Source organism: Equus przewalskii, chromosome 17, assembly GCF_037783145.1.
Source record: "Equus przewalskii isolate Varuska chromosome 17, EquPr2, whole genome shotgun sequence".
Classification (NCBI taxonomy): Eukaryota; Metazoa; Chordata; class Mammalia; order Perissodactyla; family Equidae; genus Equus; species Equus przewalskii.
In genome coordinates, this window is record NC_091847.1 from 9,819,190 (window position 1) to 9,843,464 (window position 24,275).

At 56.1% G+C, this 24,275-nt stretch overlaps 1 protein-coding gene across 5 annotated transcripts in view; it reads right to left on the bottom strand.

Annotated features, from left to right (window-relative positions):
- The window catches only part of GLI2 (GLI family zinc finger 2), a 251,766-nt gene that overhangs the window by 10,907 nt on the left and 216,584 nt on the right, over positions 1-24,275 (bottom strand). For all 5 annotated transcript variants that reach the window (XM_070581030.1, XM_070581031.1, XM_070581033.1 and 2 more), the window contains 6 exons: positions 24,064-24,249; positions 12,520-12,721; positions 10,994-11,207; positions 9,526-9,648; positions 6,170-6,304; positions 2,121-2,270 (listed from right to left, as the gene is read on the bottom strand). In XM_070581030.1, coding sequence (XP_070437131.1) covers positions 2,121-2,270; positions 6,170-6,304; positions 9,526-9,648; positions 10,994-11,207; positions 12,520-12,721; positions 24,064-24,249 — 1,010 coding nt within the window. The remainder of the gene's footprint in view (positions 1-2,120; positions 2,271-6,169; positions 6,305-9,525; positions 9,649-10,993; positions 11,208-12,519; positions 12,722-24,063; positions 24,250-24,275) is intronic.

Below are 24,275 nucleotides of genomic sequence, written 5' to 3' on the forward strand. Positions count from 1 at the left end.
ACACCATAGATGAAAATGAACTCAAAATAGATCAAAGACCTAAATGCAGGAGCTACCCTATAAAATTATATACGTATTTTATATTTACATAAATAGAACTATGTATTTGCAAACTATAAAAAACTCTCTGAAGAGGGGCTGGCCCAGTGGCGCAGCAGTTAGGTACACACATTCTGCTTCGGCGGCCTGGGGTTCACCGGTCCGGATCCCAGGTGCAGACATGGCACTGCTTGGCACGCCATGCTGTGGTAGGCGTCCCACATATAAAGTAGAGGAAGATGGGCATGGATATTAGCTCAGGGCCAATCTTCCTCAGCAAAAAGAGGAGGATTGGCGGCAGATGTTAGCTCAGGGCTAATCTTCCTCAAAAAAAAAAAACAAACAAACAAGTCTCTGAAGAAAACATAGGGGTAAATCTTTGTGACCTTGGATTAGGCAATGGTTTCTTACATAGGACACCACAAGTACAAGCAATTAAAAAATTGGACTTCACCAAAATTAAAAACTTTTGTGCTTCAAAGGAAACCATCAAGAAAATGAAAAGACAACCCACAGAATAGGAGAAAACATTTGCAAACCATATATTTGATAAGGGTCTAGTAAAACTATTAAAATTCAACAATAAAATAACTAATAACTCAAAAAATGGGCAAAAGATTTGAGCAGACAGTTCTCCAAAGATTACAAATGGCCAATAAGCACATGAAAAGATGCTCAGCATCATCAGTCATTAGGGAAATGCTAGTCAAAACCATAATGAGACGCCACTTCACACCCACTAGGATGACTATAGTCGAAAGATAGTAACACGTGTTGGTGAGGATGTGGAGAAACTGGAACCCTCACACCTTGCTGGGGGGAATGCAGAATGTGCTGACTTTTGGGAAAACAGTCTGGCAGGTCCTCAAAAGTTAAATAGAGAGTTGCCATATGACCCAGCAATTCCACTCCTAGGTATATACATAAGAGAATTGAAGACACATGTCCACACAGGATGTACCTGAATGTTCACAGCAGCATTATTCATAATAGCCAAAAAGTGAAGACAATGCAAATATCTGTCAACTGATGATGGATAAAAGCCCCATGTGCTGGCCATACAATGGAGTATCATTTAGCCATAAAAAGAAAGGAAGTGCTGATATGTGCTACAACATGCATGAATCTTGAAAACATGCTAAGTGAACAAAGCCGGGCACATTGTAGATTCCATTTTCATGAACTGACCAGAACAAGCAAATTCCTAGAGAGAGGAAGCAGACCAGTGGTTGTCAGGGGCTGGGGAGAGGGGAGAACGGGAGGGGACTGCTAACAAACACAGGGTTTCTTTTTGGGGTGAGGAAGGTGTTCCTGAATTAGCTAGTGGTGATGGCTGCACGACTTTGTGGACATACTAAAAATCACTGAACTGTGCATTTTTTAAAAAGGGCAACTTGATGGTATGTGAATTTTATCTCAATTAAAAAAATAATGAAAGTTAGCATATTTCATTGAATCCTGGACACCACCGATTTTAAGGCAGCTTGATTTCAGAGATATTAAAATGAGAACAAAATATATGTCTTGGAATCTATGAAGGATGGTAAGTCACAAAGAGGCGTTCCCAGACGCTTCAGCTGCGGCCCCACCACTGCATCACTGGACCACAGCCCCTTGAAGAGGGAGCAATTCTCTGTGCTAAAGGCTCACCAATTACACTCACAAATCCTGTGGCCTCCATAAGGCAGACTTTCCAGAAGGTCTCATCTTTGTGTTCACTTTTTTTTTAGCTTAACCAACGTGATTTTTAACCCATCATTGCTCACGCTGTGAAGCACTATGAATCTGTCCTCTCTGTAGAGGACACAGACCATAGAGTGCTTCCGAGCTCGGGGTTATCCAGCCAAGTGAGCTGTGGGGGTATAGCTGTGCCTCGGGGCCCACGGTCACGCAGACACAACCACAGGGACACCGGCACACACCCCCACCGCAGTTACAAGATGCACGCCCCCTGAGAAAGAGTAAATCAAAGGTCTGGGGCAGCAGGCAGTGAGGGGTCTCAAGGACCCGAGACAGGCAGAAGGCCCTCAGGGAGGCACAGACGCTGCAGTGAGGAAGGACTGTGCCCGGGCGCCACTCACCGTGCACTTGTGGGGCTTCTCGCCCGTGTGCCGGCGCATGTGCACCACCAGCATGTACTGCGCCTTGAAGGGCTTCTGCTCCCGCGTGCAGGCCTGCCAGCGGCACACGAACTCCTTCTTCTCCCCGTGGATGTGTTCGTTGTTGATGTGCTGTCGGGAACAAGCCATGGAGCGGGGTGAGCCCAGCCACCCAACACCCAGGTCCCACCTAGGATGTGCAGACCACCCACTCCACAGACCACCCCCACCTACTATGTGCACACCCCCACCTACTATGTGCACACCACCCACCCAACAAGACCACCACCGACATGCCAGGCCACACCTCATGAGTTAGCCTTAGCTGCCATTAAATGAAGATGTACTGCGTGTGACTTGTCTCGGCTGCATTTTCCAGTTAGTCATCAAAGGGACCATCAACGATGGTCAAGGGCATCCTGCTCATGCCAGGCCGGGCTCCAGGCTCTGGTCTATGGGGAATTAGTGGTTACGACGATGCTCCCGGGCTGCAAACAGTAGGCACTAATTAACTGCAGCGAGGCAGACGTGCACACAGTGGGTACATGAGAAGCCTCTCCTGAGCTTGCCTCCATTGTTCTAGAGATTCTTAAATAAAATTTTATTACAATGGGAACATAAATGCATCCTCATCTCTATGTTTGACAGTAACCCATGGGATGATGGCTTTGTCTCCTTTTCACAAAGGCCAAAATTGTTAAGTTTCCCACCCAGGACCCGGGCGATGAGTGTGGGTAGAGCTAGATTCTGACCCTGACACTGGGCTCTGGGCACAGTGTGACGCTGCCCCGGGACAAACGGCCCAGGAGAGTCAGGCAGGACAGCCAGAGACAGTGCACCCGAGCCTGCAGCACGGCCTTCTCAGGGCGGCGGGCGTCTCGGGCAAAGCTGGGCAGCGCACAGCGAGAGGGCTTCCCTGGAGGAGCGGTCCTCAGACCCACCCCGCCAGCACCGCCCTGGGCCAGGAGGGTGGGCTCACTTTTCTTGATTTCCGCAGTCCTGCACCCACACCTTCTGGCCTCTGCCCCGGGACCATCACCCGTGTGCCCCCGGGGTAGTTTCTCCTGTGATGTGGAGCAGTGGGCCACCGAGGCTTTCCATCACCCGTGACAGAGCAAGCTGCCCTGGGCGGCCATTCTGGATGTCAGTCACTTGCTTTGATGATTTAAGTGAAGGCTGCAGTCCTCACTGGAGCAGGGATATTACTGCCTCTGCGCTTGGGATGTGCTACTATGTGTGTGGGGCCTCAGCACCTTTGTGACCCATAATCCTTTGGGCTGCTTATTTATCTGGAGAATGGGAACAGGTGGTATTAGTCACTCACGTGGTAGCGTGAATAAGTATACTGCTCCTCCTGCTTCCGCTCCCACTGGGGCTTCTCTCTAAAGGCCACCAGGAGCCTCCTTGAGCCCATCAAGGTCGCTTCCCTGTCCTGCCTGAATTGGGGGTTAGGCTGGGCTTGCTTCCCCGCAGGGAGCTGGGGAGGGTGGAACACTCAGGTCTTGGAGGCCCCGCTCTCTCCCTGCTCCAGCCTCATTCCGTCTTCTCTCTGTTCTCAGTTCCCTCTCCCAGCCATCACTTCCTCCCACCCACCCCTCCCACAACCTCCGGACCCCCACAGTCCAATGCAGCAGCCACTCGCCACTTGAGTCTCTTGAACCCTTGAAATGTGGCTGCTCCCAACTGGGATGGGCTGTAAGTGTGAACTACACACCTATTTCAAAGACTGAGAGTGAAAAAAAGGGATGTAACGTATCTCAACAATTTTGTTTTATATGATTACATGTCAAAATGATAATATTTTAGATATATTGGGTTAAATACAATATATTATTGCAATTCATTTCATCTGTTTCCTTTGACTCTTGTTTTTGTGTGTTCCTATGTATAAGAAAATTCCATGCACGGCTGGCGTTTGTGGTTTGTGGGTCTTTCTCCCAGGCAGTGCCCCTGTAGATCTTTGCAACCTACACTGCTGTCCACGAGCTGGGCATTGGGGCACTGGCAGCCCGCACCCTGTAGGACAGGAAGCCGCGGCCTCACGCCCCGAGTATCAGGCCCAACTGTCATGCATACAAATGCCAACGCTGGAGCAAGTAACATCTACAGCGCTTTGAACTTCCAGGGAAATCTTATCATATTAGCCTCACTCTCCATTTTTAAAGTCTTTCAAATGAAAGAAATGCACCCTGACAATGCCTTTCATTTTTGTCTCACTGGTTTACTTAGCAACAAATTGTTAATAATCGACTGGGGGCTCCCATTCGCCCGTGTGCTGCCACCATCCATCTTCTCAGGGAGCAGAGAGAAAGACAGAGCTGGGCAGAGGGGAGGCTCCCCTCTCTCACAGGAGCCCACTCTTTCCAGGGCCAGGTGGAGGTGACCACCCATGGCCACAGGGACAGTCCTGGGCACAGGTGGGAGCCTGCAGCTGAAGCCCTCCTCCCCAGGTCTGGACCCCTCTGCCTTTCCTTGGGGAATTTCCTCCCTGCTCTTTGGGGCCGACCCACTCATCACTGAGCTCATCTTTCACCTTTTCACCTCCTCGTCTCCCCCCTTTGCCTGGGCCCTCTCCCGGCCTCAGAGGCTGTGCCCTTTCTCCTCCTTTAGTCTGATCCCATCCGTCCTACGACTCACAGCTCCAGCGGGCCCTTCTCCATCTCAGACTTGTTCCCCCAAACAGGTGGCACAGGTTGAAAAATTATGTTCAAGTTCCAGAAGGGATTAGATAAGACCCTGCTTCACAGGTCCTATGTCAGCTGTTATGGGTTTGCTGGGAAATTCTGGTCTTCTGCTGAGAATTTGGGGAGAAAAACACAAACACAAGAGAAACCTACAGTATTTGAGAGCAAGTCACAAGAATGGAGGAAGCAGAGGGAGGGGGCGGTGTTCTAAATGCTGAGTTCACAGAGCTGGGGAGCAGCAACTCCTTCTGGATGGCTTCTGGGTGTGAACTGTGTGTGAGTGTGTGTGTGTGTGCGTGTCTGTGTATCTCCTCTACTACTCTACCCAGCAAGTGAGCTGCTAGTTAAGTGGGGCTTCATCTTTACATATACTCATTCACCAAGTATGTGTTGGGACGGGGTGCTTTTCTAGATGGAGAAGAGAGCTGCTCAGGGCTGCGGGGGGAACAGGGAGGAGGAGGCAGGAGGGAGCTCCCACGGACGGAATGCTGCCATCTAAGTATTGACGTGTGGGATCATCCTCAGTCTCCACCCGCTGCAGGGTAGGCCTCACCTCCCGGCACAGGGGAGGAAACTGAGGCTCACGGAGGTTTTAAGTCACTAGCTCAGAACCACTCGGCAAGCTGTGGGGGAGCCAAGTTGGAAGCCAGGAGCCTCCCGTGCTGAGCCCCTGCTCCCCCCACTGCACAAATTAGCCCCCGACTGCCACCCTAATGGATGATGCTGTATAAGGGTTTAGAGGGTGGACCAAGAGGCATACCCTGAAGACCACACCTAGCTCTGTGGTCTTCTCTGGTCTCCTGATCTGTCAGTACCCAGGAGCCCCCTCTTTGATACAGGTGTAAACACCTTTTGGCACCTGTGTATACTGGGTCTCTGTGAATGGTCTCCAAGAGGAAATGACCAACTCTTTCCTATTGGGAGAAACTTCTTTCAGGTTCGGGTTTGATATTATCTTTGGATGCTGGCTGGTTTAACTCATCTTATTTCCCTCTTTGCATTGGTTGCTAGGAAGCTCAGAAAAAAAGATTTATATGTGAACCATAGCTCAGGGCCCTTGGTTTTTCATACAAACTTGACTCTTGGCTTGATTTTCTTGTTCCTTTCCCCCTAGTTTTCTCATTTACTTAATTTTCTTTCAATCTCTCGTATTGGTAACCCCCCTTTTAGAAACAAGCAGTGCACAGATACATAATCATGCCTTCCACGTGTAAAAGATGTGGCCCCAGCACCTCCTGGAGCCTCATCCTCCAGCCCCTTCTCTCCGACATAGGGCTTGGAAGGCGCAAGGCCCTGTGTGGCCTGGCTCTATCCACGGTGGGCAGGTGGCCGGGGCTCGACGCTTACATGCACCAGCTGCTCCTGCGTGTCGTACTCCCTGCTGCAGTCTTCCCAGTGACAGCTCGTCTCGTAGACGACCACCTCGGCCTCCTGCTTACAGTCATCCCTGTCCAGGTCGTCCTTGAGGTCAGCCAGCTGCTCCTGCGGGGGGCAGAGCACACCCACGTGAGCCACATCCAGACACCTGGCCCCGAGGAAATGTCGCTATTAGCCCCCTGAGGTCTGTGAAAATACGCTGGGCTCGTACAGGTGTGGACACACACACACACATGTACACACACCCCCGCTCGCCAGCGGTCTCAGCCCCCTTCCTCAATTCGGCTCCCAGCCATCGCTCTTCCTGTCACACAGCCGTCCTGGGGACCCTCCCGCCTCTCTAACGTGTCCCGTCACATCCTGGGTCAACTGACATGGCCAGAACAGGAGAAAGGAGGGCAGGGACTTTTGCTTATGTGGTTTGGTTTGCTCTGGGGGGAGCAGTGTGGCCCCACAGACTCAGGGGTGAGGGCATTTTTATTTATAGGGTGTCCGGGGTCTGCTCCTGCCTGGAGGCAAGAGAAAACCTGACAAGGCCCTGGCTTGGCCCTTCAGATCTCTCTCATACTGTCCCTTCCTCCCAGGGGGACACAGCGCGCCTGGCTTCACACCCAGGAGAGTGCTGAGGATGCTAAAGGCCCTGCAGAGGCTCCCAGCATCACGCCCCCCTGCAGTGGCCCTCAAAGGAGGGCGTTTGTATTCTCATCTCACAGCAGGGAAACAGGGAGCAGTCGACTCGCCCTCCCCAGAACGCAGAGTGAGCTTGTGGCAGCCTGGATCTGGGCTCGAGTCTCCTGACCATGACGGGGCCCACATGCACCCATTTCAAGGAAGCCCAGGAAAGACCCCGGAGGTAGTCTCTACCCGACCACAGGTGCCTGAAATCCCTTTCAAAGAGGACACAGACTCTTAATCCCAAACTAGCAGAGACTAAGAAAAAAACCCATGGAGCTGCCCCACCCCAGCTGATGCTAACGCAGAACCGGCCACGGGCAGCCTCTGAGCAGGGGACATGAGGACAGGCTGGGAGGTACCAGGAGCTGGGGCAAGGGAGAGGCACAGGTGCCCCAGGTTGGGAGGAATGCCCAGCGAGGACCTCCAGAGAATGTCAGGGGCTCCCCAGTATTCCACGGGCCTGCTAGGCAGACGGGGAGCAAAGCTGAGCCAAGAGGCAGATGTCAGAATGACTTGCTTTACATTTCAAACTACCTACCAAACAGCAGGAAAGTTCTGTCCTTCAAAAGAGCCTCTGGGGGAAGCATTTATTGTGAAAGGGGGACAACCTCTCCCCACAGTGAAGAGCCCCAGCGCCCACAATCTCTGAGACTCAGAGACGCGGAGGCTGCGGCTCCCACATCGGCCTCACTCCTAACGCTGAGTCCATCTCTAGGAGCGCAGAAATCGGCCTCCCGTCTCCCCACGGCCGGCTGCAGACTCACAGCCCTGACCACTTCCCATTGGAGCTGCAAAGGGCTCCTCCAGGAGGGGCTTCTGGCTGTTGATCAGAGTACTTTTCTATTAACCACGTGTTCCGAAAAGGAAAATGATGACATCTGCGAACCAAGGCCACAGGCAGCACGGGGTCACATTAAAAGGAAGGGGCCAGAGTGCTCTGCCCTGAAGCTTTAGCAATGGGAGATCTGGGGGACCGGGGGCCTCCTAATGCCCACTCTGCACTTTCAGAAAAACTGGAGCTAGACTTATTTCCATAAGCTGCATGCTCTGTTTATTTCAAAGAAGACTGGAAGAAGCTGCCACATTGACGTGTGAGAGGAGGATGGCACAGAGGCGGTGGGCACACGTGGGCCTCCAGACGGAGCCAGGCATCATCGCTACCCACGATTTTCAGAGCTTAAGCAGAGACAGGATTCATTACACTGCATTTTCTGCCAAAGGAAAGCACGGCCATCCACCCTGCAAATGAGTCAGGGAGCAAGTGAGTCAGGTCACTGAATCAGGACACTGAGTGACACGGTGACAACCTCCTCATGATAAACAGCTTTCCTTCCACTGACACGAGTGAGGAGCCAAGCTGGGCACGAAGAAGGGCTGTGTGTGGCCCCTTTGGGCTGGAGGGGATGGGCCAGGGGGCCTGCAGGTGCTCAGCGCCGGCCTCCCCTCCCTGTCCTTGCTGCCCCCACATGCTTATCTCCCCTGGCTGTGCGCCCTTCTCATCCATTTCCACAGCCCTCAACGATGGCCGGCCTCCTCGAGAGCATGCATCATGCTGAGATGCTTTGGTGTCAGGGAGGGGAGAGGAATTTGTCACCAGCCCTCTGTTTGCCTGACAATAACAGGACCCAATATTTCATAAAAATTAAGTGCCTAGAGCATGCCCGATGGTTTACAGGTTTGATAAAGGATGGTCCGGCAGATGTAGGGGAGACGGGGACAGGAGGCCCCGAGCATCCTTGGTGTCAAAGCTGGTGATTCCATAGTAACAGATGGGGCCCAGAGAGAGGCGGGAGGCTTGCCTGCAAGGTCGGCACTCACACTGCGCCCTTCCCATGACAGGCCTCTGCTCCAACAGCTGGGACTGCCTGCCTGCAATCTGCAGTGTGGAATAAGCGGCAGGATGGCGAAAGGGACCTGCATAAGGGCCTCAGCCCCGCAACAGACCCACCCCAGGATCTGGGCTGCTCCGCCCCTCGCCTTCCTGCCAGGAATCATCTCCCCTTCCCTCCCTTCCCACACCACTCACTCCCTCAAATGCATCGAGTCATAAGAAAAGACTATTTCACAGCTACTGAGCACCAGGCCCCACGCAAACCCTGGCGATGTGGAGCCAAGTCAGGCACTTGTCCCAAACTCCACCTCTCCAAAGCTTACGGCGCAGTGCTGGAGACAGACCCACTGACCCAGAGGCTAGGAGGGGTGTCTGGGCGAATGTGAGCCCTATTATCCAGGAGGGTCAGGCAAGGCTGGAGTGGCGGCAAAGGGGACAAAGCGGGGGATGAAGTTCCAGGGAGAGAGGGCAGCTGGACAGGGGCCTGAGCCATTTGGAGACGGGAGCAACTCAGTTTGTCCGGGGCTTGTGCTTCGTGAGGGTGAGGAATGGGGCGAGAGACGGTGCAGCCCCAGACACTCACTCATTCAGCAGGTGTCTGATGAGCAGGTAGCAGGTGCAGGCTGTTGGGGACCCAGCTCTGGTCCTCCCGGAGCTCCCAGTGCACCCACCCTGCCCTCTCTAGTTCACTCATTTGCTCATTCATGCAGGCAGCCACCTACTCAGCCATTCGCCAACAGGGTTGCCGCCCCAAGTCAGCTGACCCAGAGGAGACAAGGCCTGGCCCAGCCCGAGGCCACCAGCACAGCCAGCGGGTTACCTGCGTCAGGGTCAACGGGGAGGCTGGTCGCAGGCCCTCGGCTTCCGTCTTGACCTTGCTGCGCTTGTGAATGACGATGGGGTTGACGGTGCTGCTCACGGCTGACTCGCTGCTTGGCTTGTTCTGAGGGAGGGTGAACAGGGGAGCCCGTCACACAGGGGCAGGGTGGGGACACCTCAAATTCTGTCTGGGCTTTACCTTTGGGACCCTCCCCACACAGACCATCTGGGCCAACCCTGTGGTTTGAAGTTTCAGAAACCAAGTGCCCCCAGCTCAGTCCTTTGGCCAGGGGCACGGCCAGGAGAGGGCCCAGAGCTCAGCCTGCCAGCACCTGCCTCCCCACCATGCAGCCCCACCTCCACTCCCATGACTTGAGGGAAATGGAACAGAGACCCTCTCTTTGGGAAGTGCTGGGTGCCCTCGTTCCTGTCCCAACAGCCTCAACTTCTTGGCCCTCCAGAGCAGGGGCGGCTCTGGGTCTGAGGAGAACAGGACCAGCCGGCCCAGGGAGCAGGTGAGGAGAGCCTGGAGCTGCAGTGTCAGGCAATGTGACAACAGCCGACAGCCACTGTCTGGAGAGAGGTGCCAGGTGACTGCCTGGAGCCCTGAGCTGGAGGGAGAGGATGTCCTGGAAGAGGGCTGCTTCCAGACTGTGTGGTGTCTTGTCTTCCTCACCGGCACGTGCTCACATCCAGGTCTGCCTTGCCAGGTAGGTGGCCCAGGGGTTGCTTCACCTCAAGAACTGTCATTGTGAGTGCTAACAGGTTCCGCGTTGACCTGGGGCTCTGTGCTCACAGAAGCTCAAGTACATGCACGATGACCCCATGCAGGTGGCAGGCCCCCCTTTTCAGACTCAGGCCGAGAGGTAAAGAGACTTGCCGCTTTCAGGCAAGTCAGGGTCAAAAACATGGTCTAACTGATTCCAAAGCCTGTGCCCTTTCCTCTTTCTGGTACTGGCTCTCTAACTCCACTTCCTCATCTGCAAAACAGGACTTGACTCGCTCACCACATACTGATGGCACCCAGTGTGTGCCAGGCACTGGGCAGGCATGCCCACACATGTCAAGGGCCTGTTGGAAAGGTCAAATAAGAGGGCCTTTGGTAAACTCAGGCTCTAAAACTAAATTGCACAGTATTATTTATTATCCATTAATCCATTTCAAATGCTGTGCACGGACTGCCTACACTATGCCAGATTCCATGAATTCTGGGGTTTCTCTAACTACTTGTTACATTCACTGGATGGGAAATGGCAGAACTGAGGCTAGGCACCTGCTTGTGGTAAGCGAGGGCAGTGTTAGGGCTGAGCCCCGGTCTCCTGATGCAGCCCGAGGCCCTTTGGATCACACGGCCTCTGCCCACTGGCCACATCTGTGCCGAGTTCCTCCACAAGTTCCCGGCAGAAACAGTCCTCGGGGGGTCCAGATGAGCACCTGGGGGCCCACCCTCTGCTCCTGCACCCCCATACCTGGCTGGCATCGCTCAGACAGTTGCTGCTGCTGCTGAGCTGGGTGGGCGTGGCATTGATGGAGGCGAGGGCCATGGGCTGCTGGGCCAGGAAGGTGGGCGAGGGCTGGATCAGGGGCGGTGTGTGTCCGAAGGCCGAACCCAGGCTCCTCTGCTGGCTCAGGATCTGCTGGTAGGCCACCGGGTTGAGGGGGTGGGGGAAGGTAAAGGCTGGGCTGCAAAGAAGAGCAGACAAGGTCATGGAGCAGCCTTCGTTCCTGGCAAACCGGCCCTCAGGAGCTGCCAGGCTCCATCTTGCCCCCACATCCTGGCCCTTCACGCCTGAGAGGCAGCTCTGCGTCACTGCTCCTGACTATCTGAACCCCATTCAGCCCCAAAGCTAGTTCGAATGTCCCCTTGTCCAGGAAGTGTGGCCCGAGCCGTCCAGCTCACACCAGCCTCTCTCCTCCGTAACTTCTACTACACTTCTAGGGCCCTACTGTGCCACTTGCATATGAGCCACCCTCTCCAGAACAGGATCCTGAGGAAATAAGGGTGACCTCTGAGGCTAAGCCATAAATACACTGTGGCTTCCTCTTTGCTCTCTCTCGGATCACTTGCTCTGGGGTCACGGGGAGGGGAAGCCAGCTGCCATGTTGTGAGGATGCTCAAGCAGCCCTGTGGAGAGGCTCCCGCAGGAGAAACTAAAGCTCCTGCCAACAGCCGTGTGAGTGAGCCAACTTGGAAACAGATCCCAGGCCTGGTCAAGTCTCCAGGTGACCACGGCCCTGGCTGACATCTTGACTGCAGCCTCATGGACGCAGGGCTAAGCCAGTCTCACCGTCCTGGCCCTCAGACATGGTGAGAGATAATAAATGCTTATCGTTGTTTTAAACTGCTAAGTTTGGGAGTAATTTGTCATACAGCAAAAGATAACTAACATCCTTGTTATCACTTCTATCTCTGGGTCCCCGGGCCGAGCTCTCCTGACATTCCTAACGCCTCCTGGCCCTTCAGGAGGGTCGGGGAAGAACATGTCTTCAGTCAAGTTGGTTGGGGTCTCAGTCCTTAGAGCAGTCAAGGGCTGCACAGGGGGGACTAAGGTGTCCATGAGGTTGGCTGTGCCACGCCGTGACCACAGTGGGGGCCTGCTGCCAGCCCAGAGACTTGTGTGGCCCAAGTCTGTGTCATGCCTCCTGTGGCCCCCGCTGCTGGTCAACGGCCTGGCTGCTCCAGGACACCTGCTGAAATAGCAGGAAAGTCACCTTTGATTTCATGATTGAACCTTTTGTGACAGACCTGGTAAACACTACTCCTCACATCAGAAATTGTGTTTGGAGGATAAATAGCAAGCACATGAAGACGTTCTCAATGTTGGCACATTTCAACTTCACCATTATTGGTTTTTGAATTCAGGAAAAACTTGCAAGTATGCTGATTCCCAAATGCAACAAGTCCTGTCTTCTCGGATTGAAAGCGCGGACCGTCCCCATTTGGCGCCCAGCCCAGCTCCCAATCCCCAGCCCCCTGCTGGCGGGCCAGGCTCACCTCAGGGCGCCCGCCGACAGGTGCCCGTAGGAGCCGCTGGCCGCTGAGCTGCTGCGCGAGTTGTTGATGTAGGCCACCAGCGAGCTGGGCGAGGTCCGGATCATGCGCTGCAGGTCGAGGCTGGCGTCCGAGAGCGGGGAGATGGACAGCGCACGCTTGCGGCTGAGACGGGGCGTCACCCGCGGGCTGGAGAAACGTGACACTGCGGAACACCCGACCCAAGGCCTGTCAGCCTCACCGCAGTGTTTGTAGGGGGCATGAAAAGGGGGCGGGTGACTGGAAGGCAGGGGACAGGAAGAGCCTGTAAGGATGGCCTAATGGGAATCGCAGCTTGGCCACTTTCCAGCTGCAGGCTCTTGGGCGAGGGACGGAGCCTCTCTCAGCCTCATTTACTCATCTCTTAAATGGGACTGATCCACACAAGGTGTGGGCAGGATTCAGGAAGCACAGGGCAGGTGCTTGAGCAAGGGGATATGAGCCTTGAACACACAACAGCAGCTTTACCATCAGGTATGCAGACACCAGGGCTGGGCCCAGCAATGCTGACAGCACAGCACACGAGCCCTAAGCTTGGTGGCCTCTCCCAAAGGGAACCCACCTGCGAAGCCAGCAGCAGGTCAAGTAATAGGCCATGGCCAGCGCCCAAAGCCCCCTCTGCCCCTTCTGGACCCACCCCGTGGGCAGCCACTATCCTGGCTTCCAACACTCAGCTTAGTGTTGCGAGTTTTGAGCATTTTCCTGGTATGCAAATAGAATTATAAATACTCTTTCTTATTCAGCTTCTTTCATCCTACATTATCGGTTTGTGAGATTTCTCCATGCCGTTGAGTGTGGCAATAACTGGCCCTTTTTAATTTGCTGTAGAGAATTCCACCGGGTGGCTACTCCATGGGGAGGACCGTGAAAGGAGTTAAGTGTTCCAAGGTCACGGATCACGCTGCAACTAGGATCACCCCAGATGCCCCCTCTTAGGGCACTTGCCAAGCCCCCAGACTCCTAGCACAATGCCTGGGCCTTTGGCTGGTTCTCTGGGGCCTGCTGGGGAGGCTGCCGATGGAGTGGGGAGGTGGTGGGAGCAGCAGTGAGAGGCAGCTTGGCCACACACAGATGACTCTCCAATTCTGAGCCCTTTCAGTCCTGGAGTCGCCTGAGGCTTGGAAAGCCTGTTGCCTTAAACACACGCGCATACACCACCCCCCACCCCCCGACATGCACACACACACACACAAGCACACCACCCCACATGCACACACACGTACACCCCACACACATGTACCCCCCCTACATGCACTCATGCACACACACTGCACCCGCCTATCTGACAGCCCCTTGGACGTGCTCTCAGCCCTCCCCAACTCATACATATGGATCCGTGGGAGCGGGAGAGGGCCTGCCCCAGACCGCGCTCCCTGCGCCCAGGGCCACGGGCTCTCCCGCCATGGCTCCAGACTGCTCCTCCCCACGGTCCCTCCTCCCTGATCAGGGCTCCAGGTCTTTCCTCTGGACAAACAGTGGCCTCGAAATGGTCTCACGACATCACCGGACAACTCCCCACAGGCCAAGGTTTCTGCCTTGTCCAGACCCTCTCTGAGCCCCCGCTTCCTCTTTGTAACAGGGTCTACTGGTGCCGACCTCCACGGCTGTGGTGAGGAGTAATTCGGTGGCATATGGGACATGCCTTGCACACGGCCATGGCACATAAACGCTCTGCTGGGACCCTGCATTTCTGGACACCTGCATGGAAAAGGGTCTTCCTGGGCCCCGCTGGCCCTGCCCAGCCGTCCTCCCGTCAGTGGCCCCCGGGTTCCCCTTGGGCTTGGGGTGTTGCCTGTAAACAACTCTAGCGGCTGCTCAAACACCCCCCCACTATACACAGCCCAGCCCAGCCCACCTCCGTGCCTGTGCTGGCTGTTCCTGGGCTCGTGATACCCGCTTTTCTCCCTTCTGCCTGCTCAGACCTGCTCAGGGCTCATAGGTCCCCCTCCTCCAGGGAGATGGCAGGCTGTTCTGGCCACAGCGTTGGTGTGTTGGTGCCTTGTCTCCACAGCTGCAAGGAGCACCGAGGGCAGAAGTGATGGTCTGTGAATCTCTTGAGCCCCGATCCCCAGTACCAGCCAGCCCCTGAGAAAGCTCGGGGCATATCTGGCCTGTGTGACTCCAGAGCCACCTGGGATCCATCTACTGCTGGGCCTGGGGGGTCAACCACCTCTGGCCCTCCCCAGCCCTCCACTCTGGGCTGGCAAACCTGGGAAGCCCTGGGAAGGCCCTTTACCGCTGCGCTACCAGAGAGACATCTCTCTGAGGCTGTGGAGAGGAGAGGGGAGGCCCCAGAATCCTCGGGCTGGAAGGGGATTCCAGGGTTTTCTCTGCTAACTGTCTTCTCCGTGGATGAGAGACCCTGGGTACAGGGACAGAGACCTGGGCTGGACCAGCAGCCGTGTCGGGTAGGGTGAGGGTGCACACAGGCTGCCTTGGGCTGGTGCCACAGGTCAGCTGCGTGGCCTAGGGCAAATCGCTTAACCGATGGGAGACTGAGAACCTTCGTCAATAACCTGAGCATAAAAACTGATCCCCTGCCAGGGTGGGTGGTCGTGCTCCTACAGGATGACAGACGCTGAGGGGGCCTGTGCACTCGGAAATGCCCTACAACTGTGGTGCCCAGGTGACCGTATACTTTGTTCTCAACAAGAAGGATGAAGTGCTCTTACGCAAGCACCCAGGTGGAGGAAAATCTGAGCTACTCAGAGTATCCTTGTCCTTGAACATCCTCGTCAGCTGAAGTTGTTGTATTTGGCTGACTGTTTATTCTGTTGGGTTCTGAGGCCAGAGGTTCATGCATCATTCAGCAAGCAGAGCTACGGTGGGTACACAGAAGGCGCTTCATAGATGCTTTTGGGGATGCAGGCTCACTCAGCTCACAGAGGACCCCAGGAGTGTGACCAGCACCCAGGCCAGCAGGGGACGCACTCGGATAATGCCACCTTTCTGCTGTGGCAGGAAGGATCCCAGGCCGCATGCCTAGGGGCAGAAGGTGCCTGACCATGTGCTGCCTCAGAGGGGCCCCACGGCGCAGGCCCACGCCCCAGTGGGCACTGAGGCTGCGCCACAATACAACCGCCCTCTCAATGAGCAGACGACAAACAGACGCACCCTGGGGGTCAGCAACTAGAGAAGGTGCATGTCCTTTTGGTGTGGTATTCGATAAGCACCTGCCTCTGAACTCTGGAGTGACTAATAACCCAGTGACAGTGCTATTTAGTGACATTTAGAGCCAGTGTCTCAACTGACAGCTACCACCACCCTCCGAGACGCAAACCCAGCTTTGCAGATGAGAAAACCAGGCGTGGGGAGGGGAGGGACTTGCTCAAGGGCGGGATTTGAACCCAGGTCCGCAGGGGCCCTGATGTGTGGCTTTTCTGGGCCCTCAGAGTCCTCGAGTCTATCTTCAGAGAGGCAGGGAGAGGTGGGGCCAGGAAGACGCGCTCTCATCACAGCTTTTCACTCCCCACTCTGTGCCCCCCAAACCTTTCCAAAGCTGCCCACTGCTATTAGGAAAAAGGCCCAAATCCTCAGCATGGTTTGGTAGCCCTGTGGCCCCTGTCCACATCTCCAGGTTCATCCTGCCCTCGTGCCCTGCTCTGCTCCTTCCAGCTCCCCTCATGTCCCCCACCCTCCTGCACAGGGCCTTTGCACATACAGCTTCCTCTGTCTACAGTGCTCTTCCCTCCTCTCTGTGCTCAGATCTCAGCCAGATCATCGCCTTCTGGGAAACCATGCCTGACCTCCTCGATGTGGGCAGGTCCCATGGCATGCTCTCCAGCGCTGCGGTCCCCTCTCTCCAAACAGGTGTCCCACCATGAGTGCGCATCCACCTGTGTGGCTAGCCAGTCAGTTCTGTCTCTCCCACCTTCAGGAATAAGGGACTTGGGTCTTTTCCCCTCACCATTGTATCCCAACCCTCGAATACGGCTGGCTCGGTGGTGAGGCCAAGGTGGGAGATGCTCAGTGCTGAGCAACCAGCGCAGGCGCGGGGCGGTGAGGGAGGCAGAACCACAGGCCCCGAAAGTCCGCATCGCGTGAACGCCCCGCAGTGGCTGGGGACTGTTCTAAGCACTTTAAAGTATTAAGCAGTTTAACCTTCACAACTGTGCTACGAGGAAGGGAGAATTATTATCCATTTTACAAACGACAGAATGAGTAGCTGGCCCAAGGCCATAGAGCCAGAGGAATTGTAGAAAAGGACTGGGAGGCAGGCAGACGACCAGCAAAATGACCCCCCCCCCACCACGGCCTCTGCTCAGGGCGGGCAGGGAAGCACCTCGGGGAGGGCTCTCCCGGAGGGGCAGGGGCTGGGGCAGACACACACACACACACACACACACATACACGCACCATGGGGGGCACACAGCCTGTGCCGGCCGGCCACCCTGAGCCTGATGCTGAGTGGCTGCCTTGGGGCACGTGATTCAGGCTCCTGGAGCCTCTCTCTGCCCGTCTGTACAAGGGGGCAGCGTGGCTTGGCCTCAACACAGGACACAGGAGAGCACCGAGGATGGTGCCTAAAACCTAGCAGCCCTTCCAAACGAGACTGTGAACGGATACAGCCCTCTAGGGCTAAGAGGACCATTCTGACAGGCAGGTGAGCCCAGGGCAATAACGGAGCCGGGGACCGCAAGTCGAGAAAAGAGGACCGGGCCACACAGGAGGACGTCTGTCACCGACAGTCAGTCAGCCCACTCGCCCGTCCTCCACGCTTCTCGGTTCTTATCTGCTGAGTTCACTCCTCGCCAATCCTCACTCAAAGGAAGACCCAAAAGCGAATCTCCCAAAAGACGCCTGTTACTTACGAACTGAGTGGAAAACAGGGAAATAAAAGGGAGAAAAAGATGTAACATCACGTAAAGTAAGAAATACACTTCGTAACATTTTTAAAAAAAGGTTTTACTGCTAATGTTTGGATTCCCACCCTCTCGCACGCCCCTAACAAGAGGAAACAGGCCAAATCTGACAGTGATATTCATCTCTGTTATTCCCACCCCTCAAGGGAAATATGTTTATTAATGTGCCTCTTCCCTTGATAAATTACTAAATAGAAAGAAAAGTCTGGCACTCATTTCCCGTGGCTTCTGCTGTGATTTATGACGAGGGGCTGGAGGAGCTGTCGCATCCATTCCTCTGTGGATGCGTCTGTTCTGATGTCCGACAGCCACCGGGTGACCAGCCACCAGCCTGCCCTCACCTAGGGAGGGGGCTGGTGCCACCCATTCTGTCACCACTTGCTCCTGGGCCCTGTTTCATCCACTAGTTCTTTCTTTTGCTCATTCATGCGTCTGTCACTCATCCGCCACACACCCCTGCAGTGTTGACAGTATGCCAGGCACTGGGCTGGACACTGCGGGGACTGCAAGGAGGAGGACTCTCGCCCCGCCCTCCTGGAGCTCACTGTCTAGATGAGAGGTGAAAATGGCACCCAGAGCACCAGGCAGAATTTCCTGGGGGCCACCTGAGCAGGATTACCCCAGAAATCCCAGAGTGCTCAGGTGGGTGGTTGCTTTCTCTGGGGCAGCTGGGAAGGAAGGGCAGGAGATGCGAGAACGGGCCCTGGACCCAGGCAGACCTCGGTTCCGACCGCGCTTGACGGCTCTGAACTGGGCAACTTTGGGTAAGTGGCTGAACCTCTCTGAGCTGGTTCCTCATCCAGAAGAAGGACGAACAGCACCACCTCAGGCTTGCTGTGGGCTAGTGACCAGCATATCATCTGCAGCTCTGAGTGGACCTCCCGTGGACATGGGAACCTGGGCTGAGGGCACAGGAGGGCTGCAGGGAGCCTGGCTCTGCCAGGCCTGGGCAGGGCAGGCGTGGGCACCAGCCGCCAAGGGAGCTGCTTGAGGACCTTAACCTGCCCCACACTCAGCTGTCCACAGCCCCCTGAGCCCCCTTATTGGGGAGTAGAAGTGCCTAGGCCTGGGAGCCCAGAGGCTCGGGGTGGGGCTGGCCACACCATTTCCTAATTCTGTGATGGACACAAAGAACTGGGGCTCTGGGTCTCGGGTTCCTTACCCGTAAAGCGACTTCACAATGCTCGTCTCACAGGAGTTTGTGCAGGTTTACCAGACGACCCACAGGCACTATTCAGTCAGCGCCTGCCCACAGCAGCCCTGCCCCTCTAGGCCCTGCGGCCTGCTCTCCTCTGCCTCAGTTCCCCTCCTGTCTGCAGGCTGGGCACAGACTCCCCGCCTGACTGGGGCCTCTGGCAGTCCCCCCATCAGCTCCTCCTGCCTCTCTGTGGTGTGATCAATGTAACTGGTTTCTGAAACCCCCCTGGACCCACAGGCGGCATAAAGAACGCGCATCGGGACGGAGGTGACATCCGAGTCAAATTACTGTCAATACGACAATAAAATATACAGCTCGGAGGAAATATGGGCTGTAAACAGACATTTCAATCGGAAACACTTCAATCTTCTCAATGTGGTGGTGGGGAGGGGGCCGCGCTGCTCTGCTGTTAAATCACTGATATTCAACAGCAGAACACAGGAAAACTCCATCTCAGGGCCCTGGTGACAACCAGTGGATTCCTGTCTCTCCAGAGGCCCACTAGGCAGAGCGAGAACCTCAGGCTCCCTCACGAGGTATCTATTACCTCCGACGCAGCATCCCTCCTCGCTCTTCCTGCTATAAATCAGCTCCTTTAAGAACAAGCGGCGACGGGCCTACATCAGCCACCCCGCGGACAAGCAGCTCCGGGCAGTGGGAGGGTGGGCTTTCACGGGAAAGGGCCCCTGTCCTGCCCAGCCTGGCCCTGTGCCTGGAGGAAGGCAGGGCCCGGTCCTTCAGTTCCACGAGAGCCCCATCAGAGGCCTCTCCACCCTCCAGCCTGCCCTCCACTGCTGCGGGGTTGCCCTCAACCCAGGACGTACACACGACCCAAACGAGGTTATTTTAGGCTGGACGGAGACAGACACAGGGCCATCTTCCTTGGGTATTATCAGGTTCCCCATTTCAGAAAAAAATAATAAAGTTCCATTTTAAGATCCATTTATTTAACGCCCAAAAGTGAGTCTTTTAAAAATATAATCTTAAATAAATAACGGTGCAGATGGCACTCGGCTAAGGTCAAAGTTGTGCTGGTGGTTTGCCGGTGAGCAGGCTGGGGACCCTGCTCTGCTGGAGGTGGGCCCAGGTGGCCTTCCTGCACACTCCGCCTCAGGTCACCCCACAGCCTGGCAGACCCCATCTCCATGCCCCAGCTCGATGTTCAGAGCCTCTGGAAAGTTCTCTCCCCCACATCTGTGCCTCCTCTTGGAACGTGAAGGGAAGGTGCTGAGAAAGGAGGCTGGGGCAGGCGGGGTGGCCTCAGGATGGGCTTACACGCTGGAGCGTGAGCACCACGAGGGTGGGACTTGGCATCCTGTGCACTTCTGTGCCCCAGCACATGGCAGGTACTCAGTAAATACCCCGAGAATGAACGAGAGAGAGAGAGAGTGAGTGTGTGTGTGTGCGTATGAGACACACACAGACACACACACACACACACACACACACACACACACACACACACACACAGAGGGAAGGCCCAGTCTCCCCAACCTCCCGCAAGCTCTGGACGCCCCTGCACACACACAGGGCTCATGCATCATGGCCATGGTTATGGAGCCTTCCTAACATGACAACACATGTCCCCTGGGAGTCAGGACCTTCCGCAGGTGGTCTCCGGAGTTGTGCTGCCCGCCCCCTGGCTGCACAGTTTTCTCTGTGAGATCCTGAGCAAAAGAAACTCCACGGGAAGCTCCACGCACACCTGCCTCGGTGGACTGGACCTTCCCGGGAGCGTCTCTCCTCACACGTGCAGCCGGGACCAGCGGAAGACACAGGGCCGTCCCACAGTTCACAGGAGGGGAGGGACCGGGGACAGCCCCGAGGCAGCCTGGGCTCCGCCCGGCACGGGCCTCTCAGGGATACATGGGAACAACACATGATGTGGGCACTGGGGCTGAACAGAAATGCCTAAAATGTTCTAAAAAGTGGAAGCAAAGGTTCTGATTCCAGTTTAAACTGGTTCAGAAAAAAACCAGATTAAATAACGACAAATAACAGGAGATCAGGCGGGACTGCTCTGATTTCCTTGGATCAGAACTGATTGGGAACAAAGAAAAAGAAATCGTCTGTGGCTGAAATCCATCGGGGTTCAGAAGACCCCCCACCCCTACCCCATGCCTCAGCCCAAGAAGTGGAGAACCCATCTGTTGGCTCCGGCTGAGGCTGGAAGGAAGCGGGATGCTGCCCTCTGTGCCCTGAAGCCAATCACGTCCCCCAGGCGCAAGGTGGAGACAGGATCACAGGTGGGTCTGATGAGTTAATCGGCTGATGGGGAGCCCACTGGTGAGCTCACCTCACTCCTCCCGCCTTCCTGGTGGTTCTCAGATGCTCAGCCCCCACATGCTGCCAAACGCAGAGCGGCTCTGAGAACAAAGCTGCTGTGTTCCAGCCCCTTCCAGGCTTCCTGCAAGCCACAGCTGCTTGCCCCGGCAGTTTCTTCCTAATTAGCCTGCATCTTTCCATTCCAGGTTCTTTAGCGACTGTCACTCACTCACTCACCCTACAGACACAGGGCCTGCCCCTTGGCAGCCCTGCTCCGAACCTGTGGGGCTCACTGGTTTGTTGACAAAGTACCAGCCAGTCACAACCGGAGTGCCTCGGGTCCCGCAGGTGGGCACCGAGGGAGGTGCAGGAGCCCGAGGGGAGCTGACGTGGTTGGGCGGAGGCTGGACTGGGGTGGTACCCCCGGAGAGGCGCCGTCTGCCCTGAGTCCTAGGACATGGTGCAGGACAGAGTCAGGCAGGCCTGCCGGGAAGGGCACTTGGGGAGTGCTCTGGGAACTGCATACGCAGTGAGGCGGTGGAGCACAGGGTGCAAGCGCTGGCAGGGTGGCAAGTAACCAGATGGCCAGGACGGTTGACAAGTCAGACACGGCAGGCCTCGGGGATGGGATGGACGGGATGGAGAGGAAAGGCGTCCAGAAGGACTTGTGGCCCTGGGCTTCGGCACAGGGTGGACAGTGGTGCGGACAATTGAGAGACAAAATCCTGCAGGAGACGGTAGATTTGAGAGGGAAAAGGGTACTGGTGGGAAGAGATCGGAACTAGCATTAATTGAGCACCTACTGTATGCCAGGCACAGAGCCAAGTTCACACTAGGCCCAGGTCTAGACCTGCCCACAGCTCCCTGTGCAGCCCCTCTTCTCACTGTCACCCCTGCAAGCACCCCAGCTCCAAGCCGGCTGCTCTGGGCTAAGCTGGAACACATCTGGCCCAGCAGATTCTCGCTCTCACATGCACATAGCAGGCACTCATGTTTGCTGACCTGGCCTCTCCTGTCCTCTGGGGACACCTGCCTGACCAGACCCCTCGGCCATGGATTCTCTGTGTCTGCCCACTGTCCACCTGGCCTGGTGCCAGCCACCCCGAGGCCTTGGAGGGCAGGCCCTGCTTGGGGGAATCTGACGTTTGGATGTGGCTGTGGGAACATGGTATCAGGACCGCTACGCACCGTATTGTCCCTGTTGTCTGGCTTCTGATTTTGGCAAGTAGCAAGTATATAAGCTCCCCCGAGCCCTCCCCTTGCCATGTGCTGACGCTGCTCCCGCTCCCCGCGGGAGCACCAAGGGCTGTTAGGAGGAGGAGAGAAGAGAGCACTCGAGTGAGTGTGCTCAGGGAGCCGAAGGGCCCCACTTCACACCCTGCACTGTGCGCCTGGACCAAGCCCCATCCTGGGAAGGCATGGGGGGCGGGGCCAGACCTAGGGATCCCATTCTGGTCCCTCTGTCACACTGTGAGCTCCTCTCAGGGACTGTCGGGCCTGATACCCAGGAGGGCTGGCGCTAGAAGGGCTGCAATGCTCTTCCCCAGTGATACTCTTGTAGGAGCACAGGGAATGCTCAGGGGGCGCAGGGACCACATCAGGTGGCTCCTGTACGTGTGAGGTGCACAGGGCAGACAGAGAGGGAAGTGGGAGCCAGAGGGAGGGGGGCTGAGGGAGGGGCATCTGGGAAGACTTCCTGGAGGAGGTGAGCTCTCAGTCAGGCCTTAAGAAGTGAGGGGCTCAGCTTTGCTCCAGCCAATAAGGTAGAGTTGCCGTGGCTGGTGTGGACAGGAAGCACAGGGCAAGGTACTGGGGGCACAGGCGGGGGCTGAGGGGTGCAGGTGCCCCCCTGAGTCTTGCACCCTGCCTGGCCCCACAGACACCAGGACTCCCCTGTGGGGTGGGTCTCCCTGCAGCCTCTGTCTGCTTCCTGCCATCGGGGAATGAAGACAACGTCCCAGGCAGGGGCCACCTGCCTGCTTCGGTGTGGTTCCCGGCTCCATGGTCTGGCCTGGAGCCCTGGGGACCTGGCTGGGCTCCAGGACCAGCAGGTAGAAGGGCACTGACGGGGGACAGGGGAGGGACCCTTAGCTCCATGCTGACCCCCAGGGGCTCACGGTCGGGGCTGCAGGTGCCCTGTGACAGCTGCTGTGAGGATGGCATCTGGTGGGAGGGAAGAACTTGTCATCTAATGGGCATCAAGAACTTCATCTGCTCAGAACACTGATGCCCCACCCCACCAGACATGCCTGCCTGCAGCCTCCCGTTCATTAACCGACAGCTCCGTCCGCCCACTGCTCAGGCCGAGACCCTGGGCTTGTCCTCAGCACCTTTTTGTCTCTCTCACTCCACATCCGATCTGGGAACAAATCTTGTGGCTCTACCTTCAAAATCTATCTGAAATATGACTGCTTCTGCCCACCTCTATTAACTGGAGCCCCTGCTTCCACCGTGCTCCTGAATCTATTCTCAGACCTGCAGCTACAATGGGATTCCTTTTAAGAATAAGTCAGATCTCATTACTCCTCTGTCCAACTGGCTCCAAGGGCCCCATCTCACTCCGAATGAAAGCTGGCATCTTGCCACGCCGTGCCCAGCCTGCAGGCCTGGCCCAGGAACTCCGGCCCCACCCTACTCCTGCCCCTGACTCACTGGGTGCCAGGTACACTGGCCTCCTGGGTGTTCTTGTGTTCAGCAGGCACCTTGCTGCCTCAGGCCCTTTGCACTTGCTGTTCACGCTGCCTGGATTACTCTTCCCACACACTTCTGCATGGCTCACCTCTTTCAATTTTTCACTTGCACAGCGTCTTTGCAGTGAGGATTTCCTCACTCAAGATTGCACCCCCACTCCCCCTAGGGCCCCCACCCCATTCCCAGCTTTGTCTGTCTCTCCCCTAAGCTGTAGGCTCCATGAAGGCGGAGATTACTATGCTTTGTTCCCTGGGGTGTCTGCAATTCCGAAAACACTTCCTGGCCCATGGTGACTCACCAAGCATTTGTGTGTGTTGTTCAGACTCGTCCCTGTGGACAGCAGTCGTGGCAGGGCTTGGGGTAAAGCCCAGACCCCTCCTCAGGGCTCCTTACCCCCAAAAGGAGCAGCGAGTGCCCCCATCAGCCCCAGCCAAGTACCATCAGTCCCCATCTTCTGTCCGGCTCCCTGTCCCCACCCGGTCCAGCACTCACCATCCACTGGATTGAGGTAGTCGTGGAGATGGGGTGCACCGGCGGCACCCCCACTCTGCATCAGCAGGTCCCCGTAGGGAGCGGGATGGCCTGCCATGAGGGTCATCTGGTGGTAGCAGTCTGAAGGGTGGGTGCCGGGGGCAGGAAGGCCAAACAGTCCCCTCTCCTTAAGGTGCTCGTGGGCCACTGTCGGGGGAGGGAGAGAGAGAGGC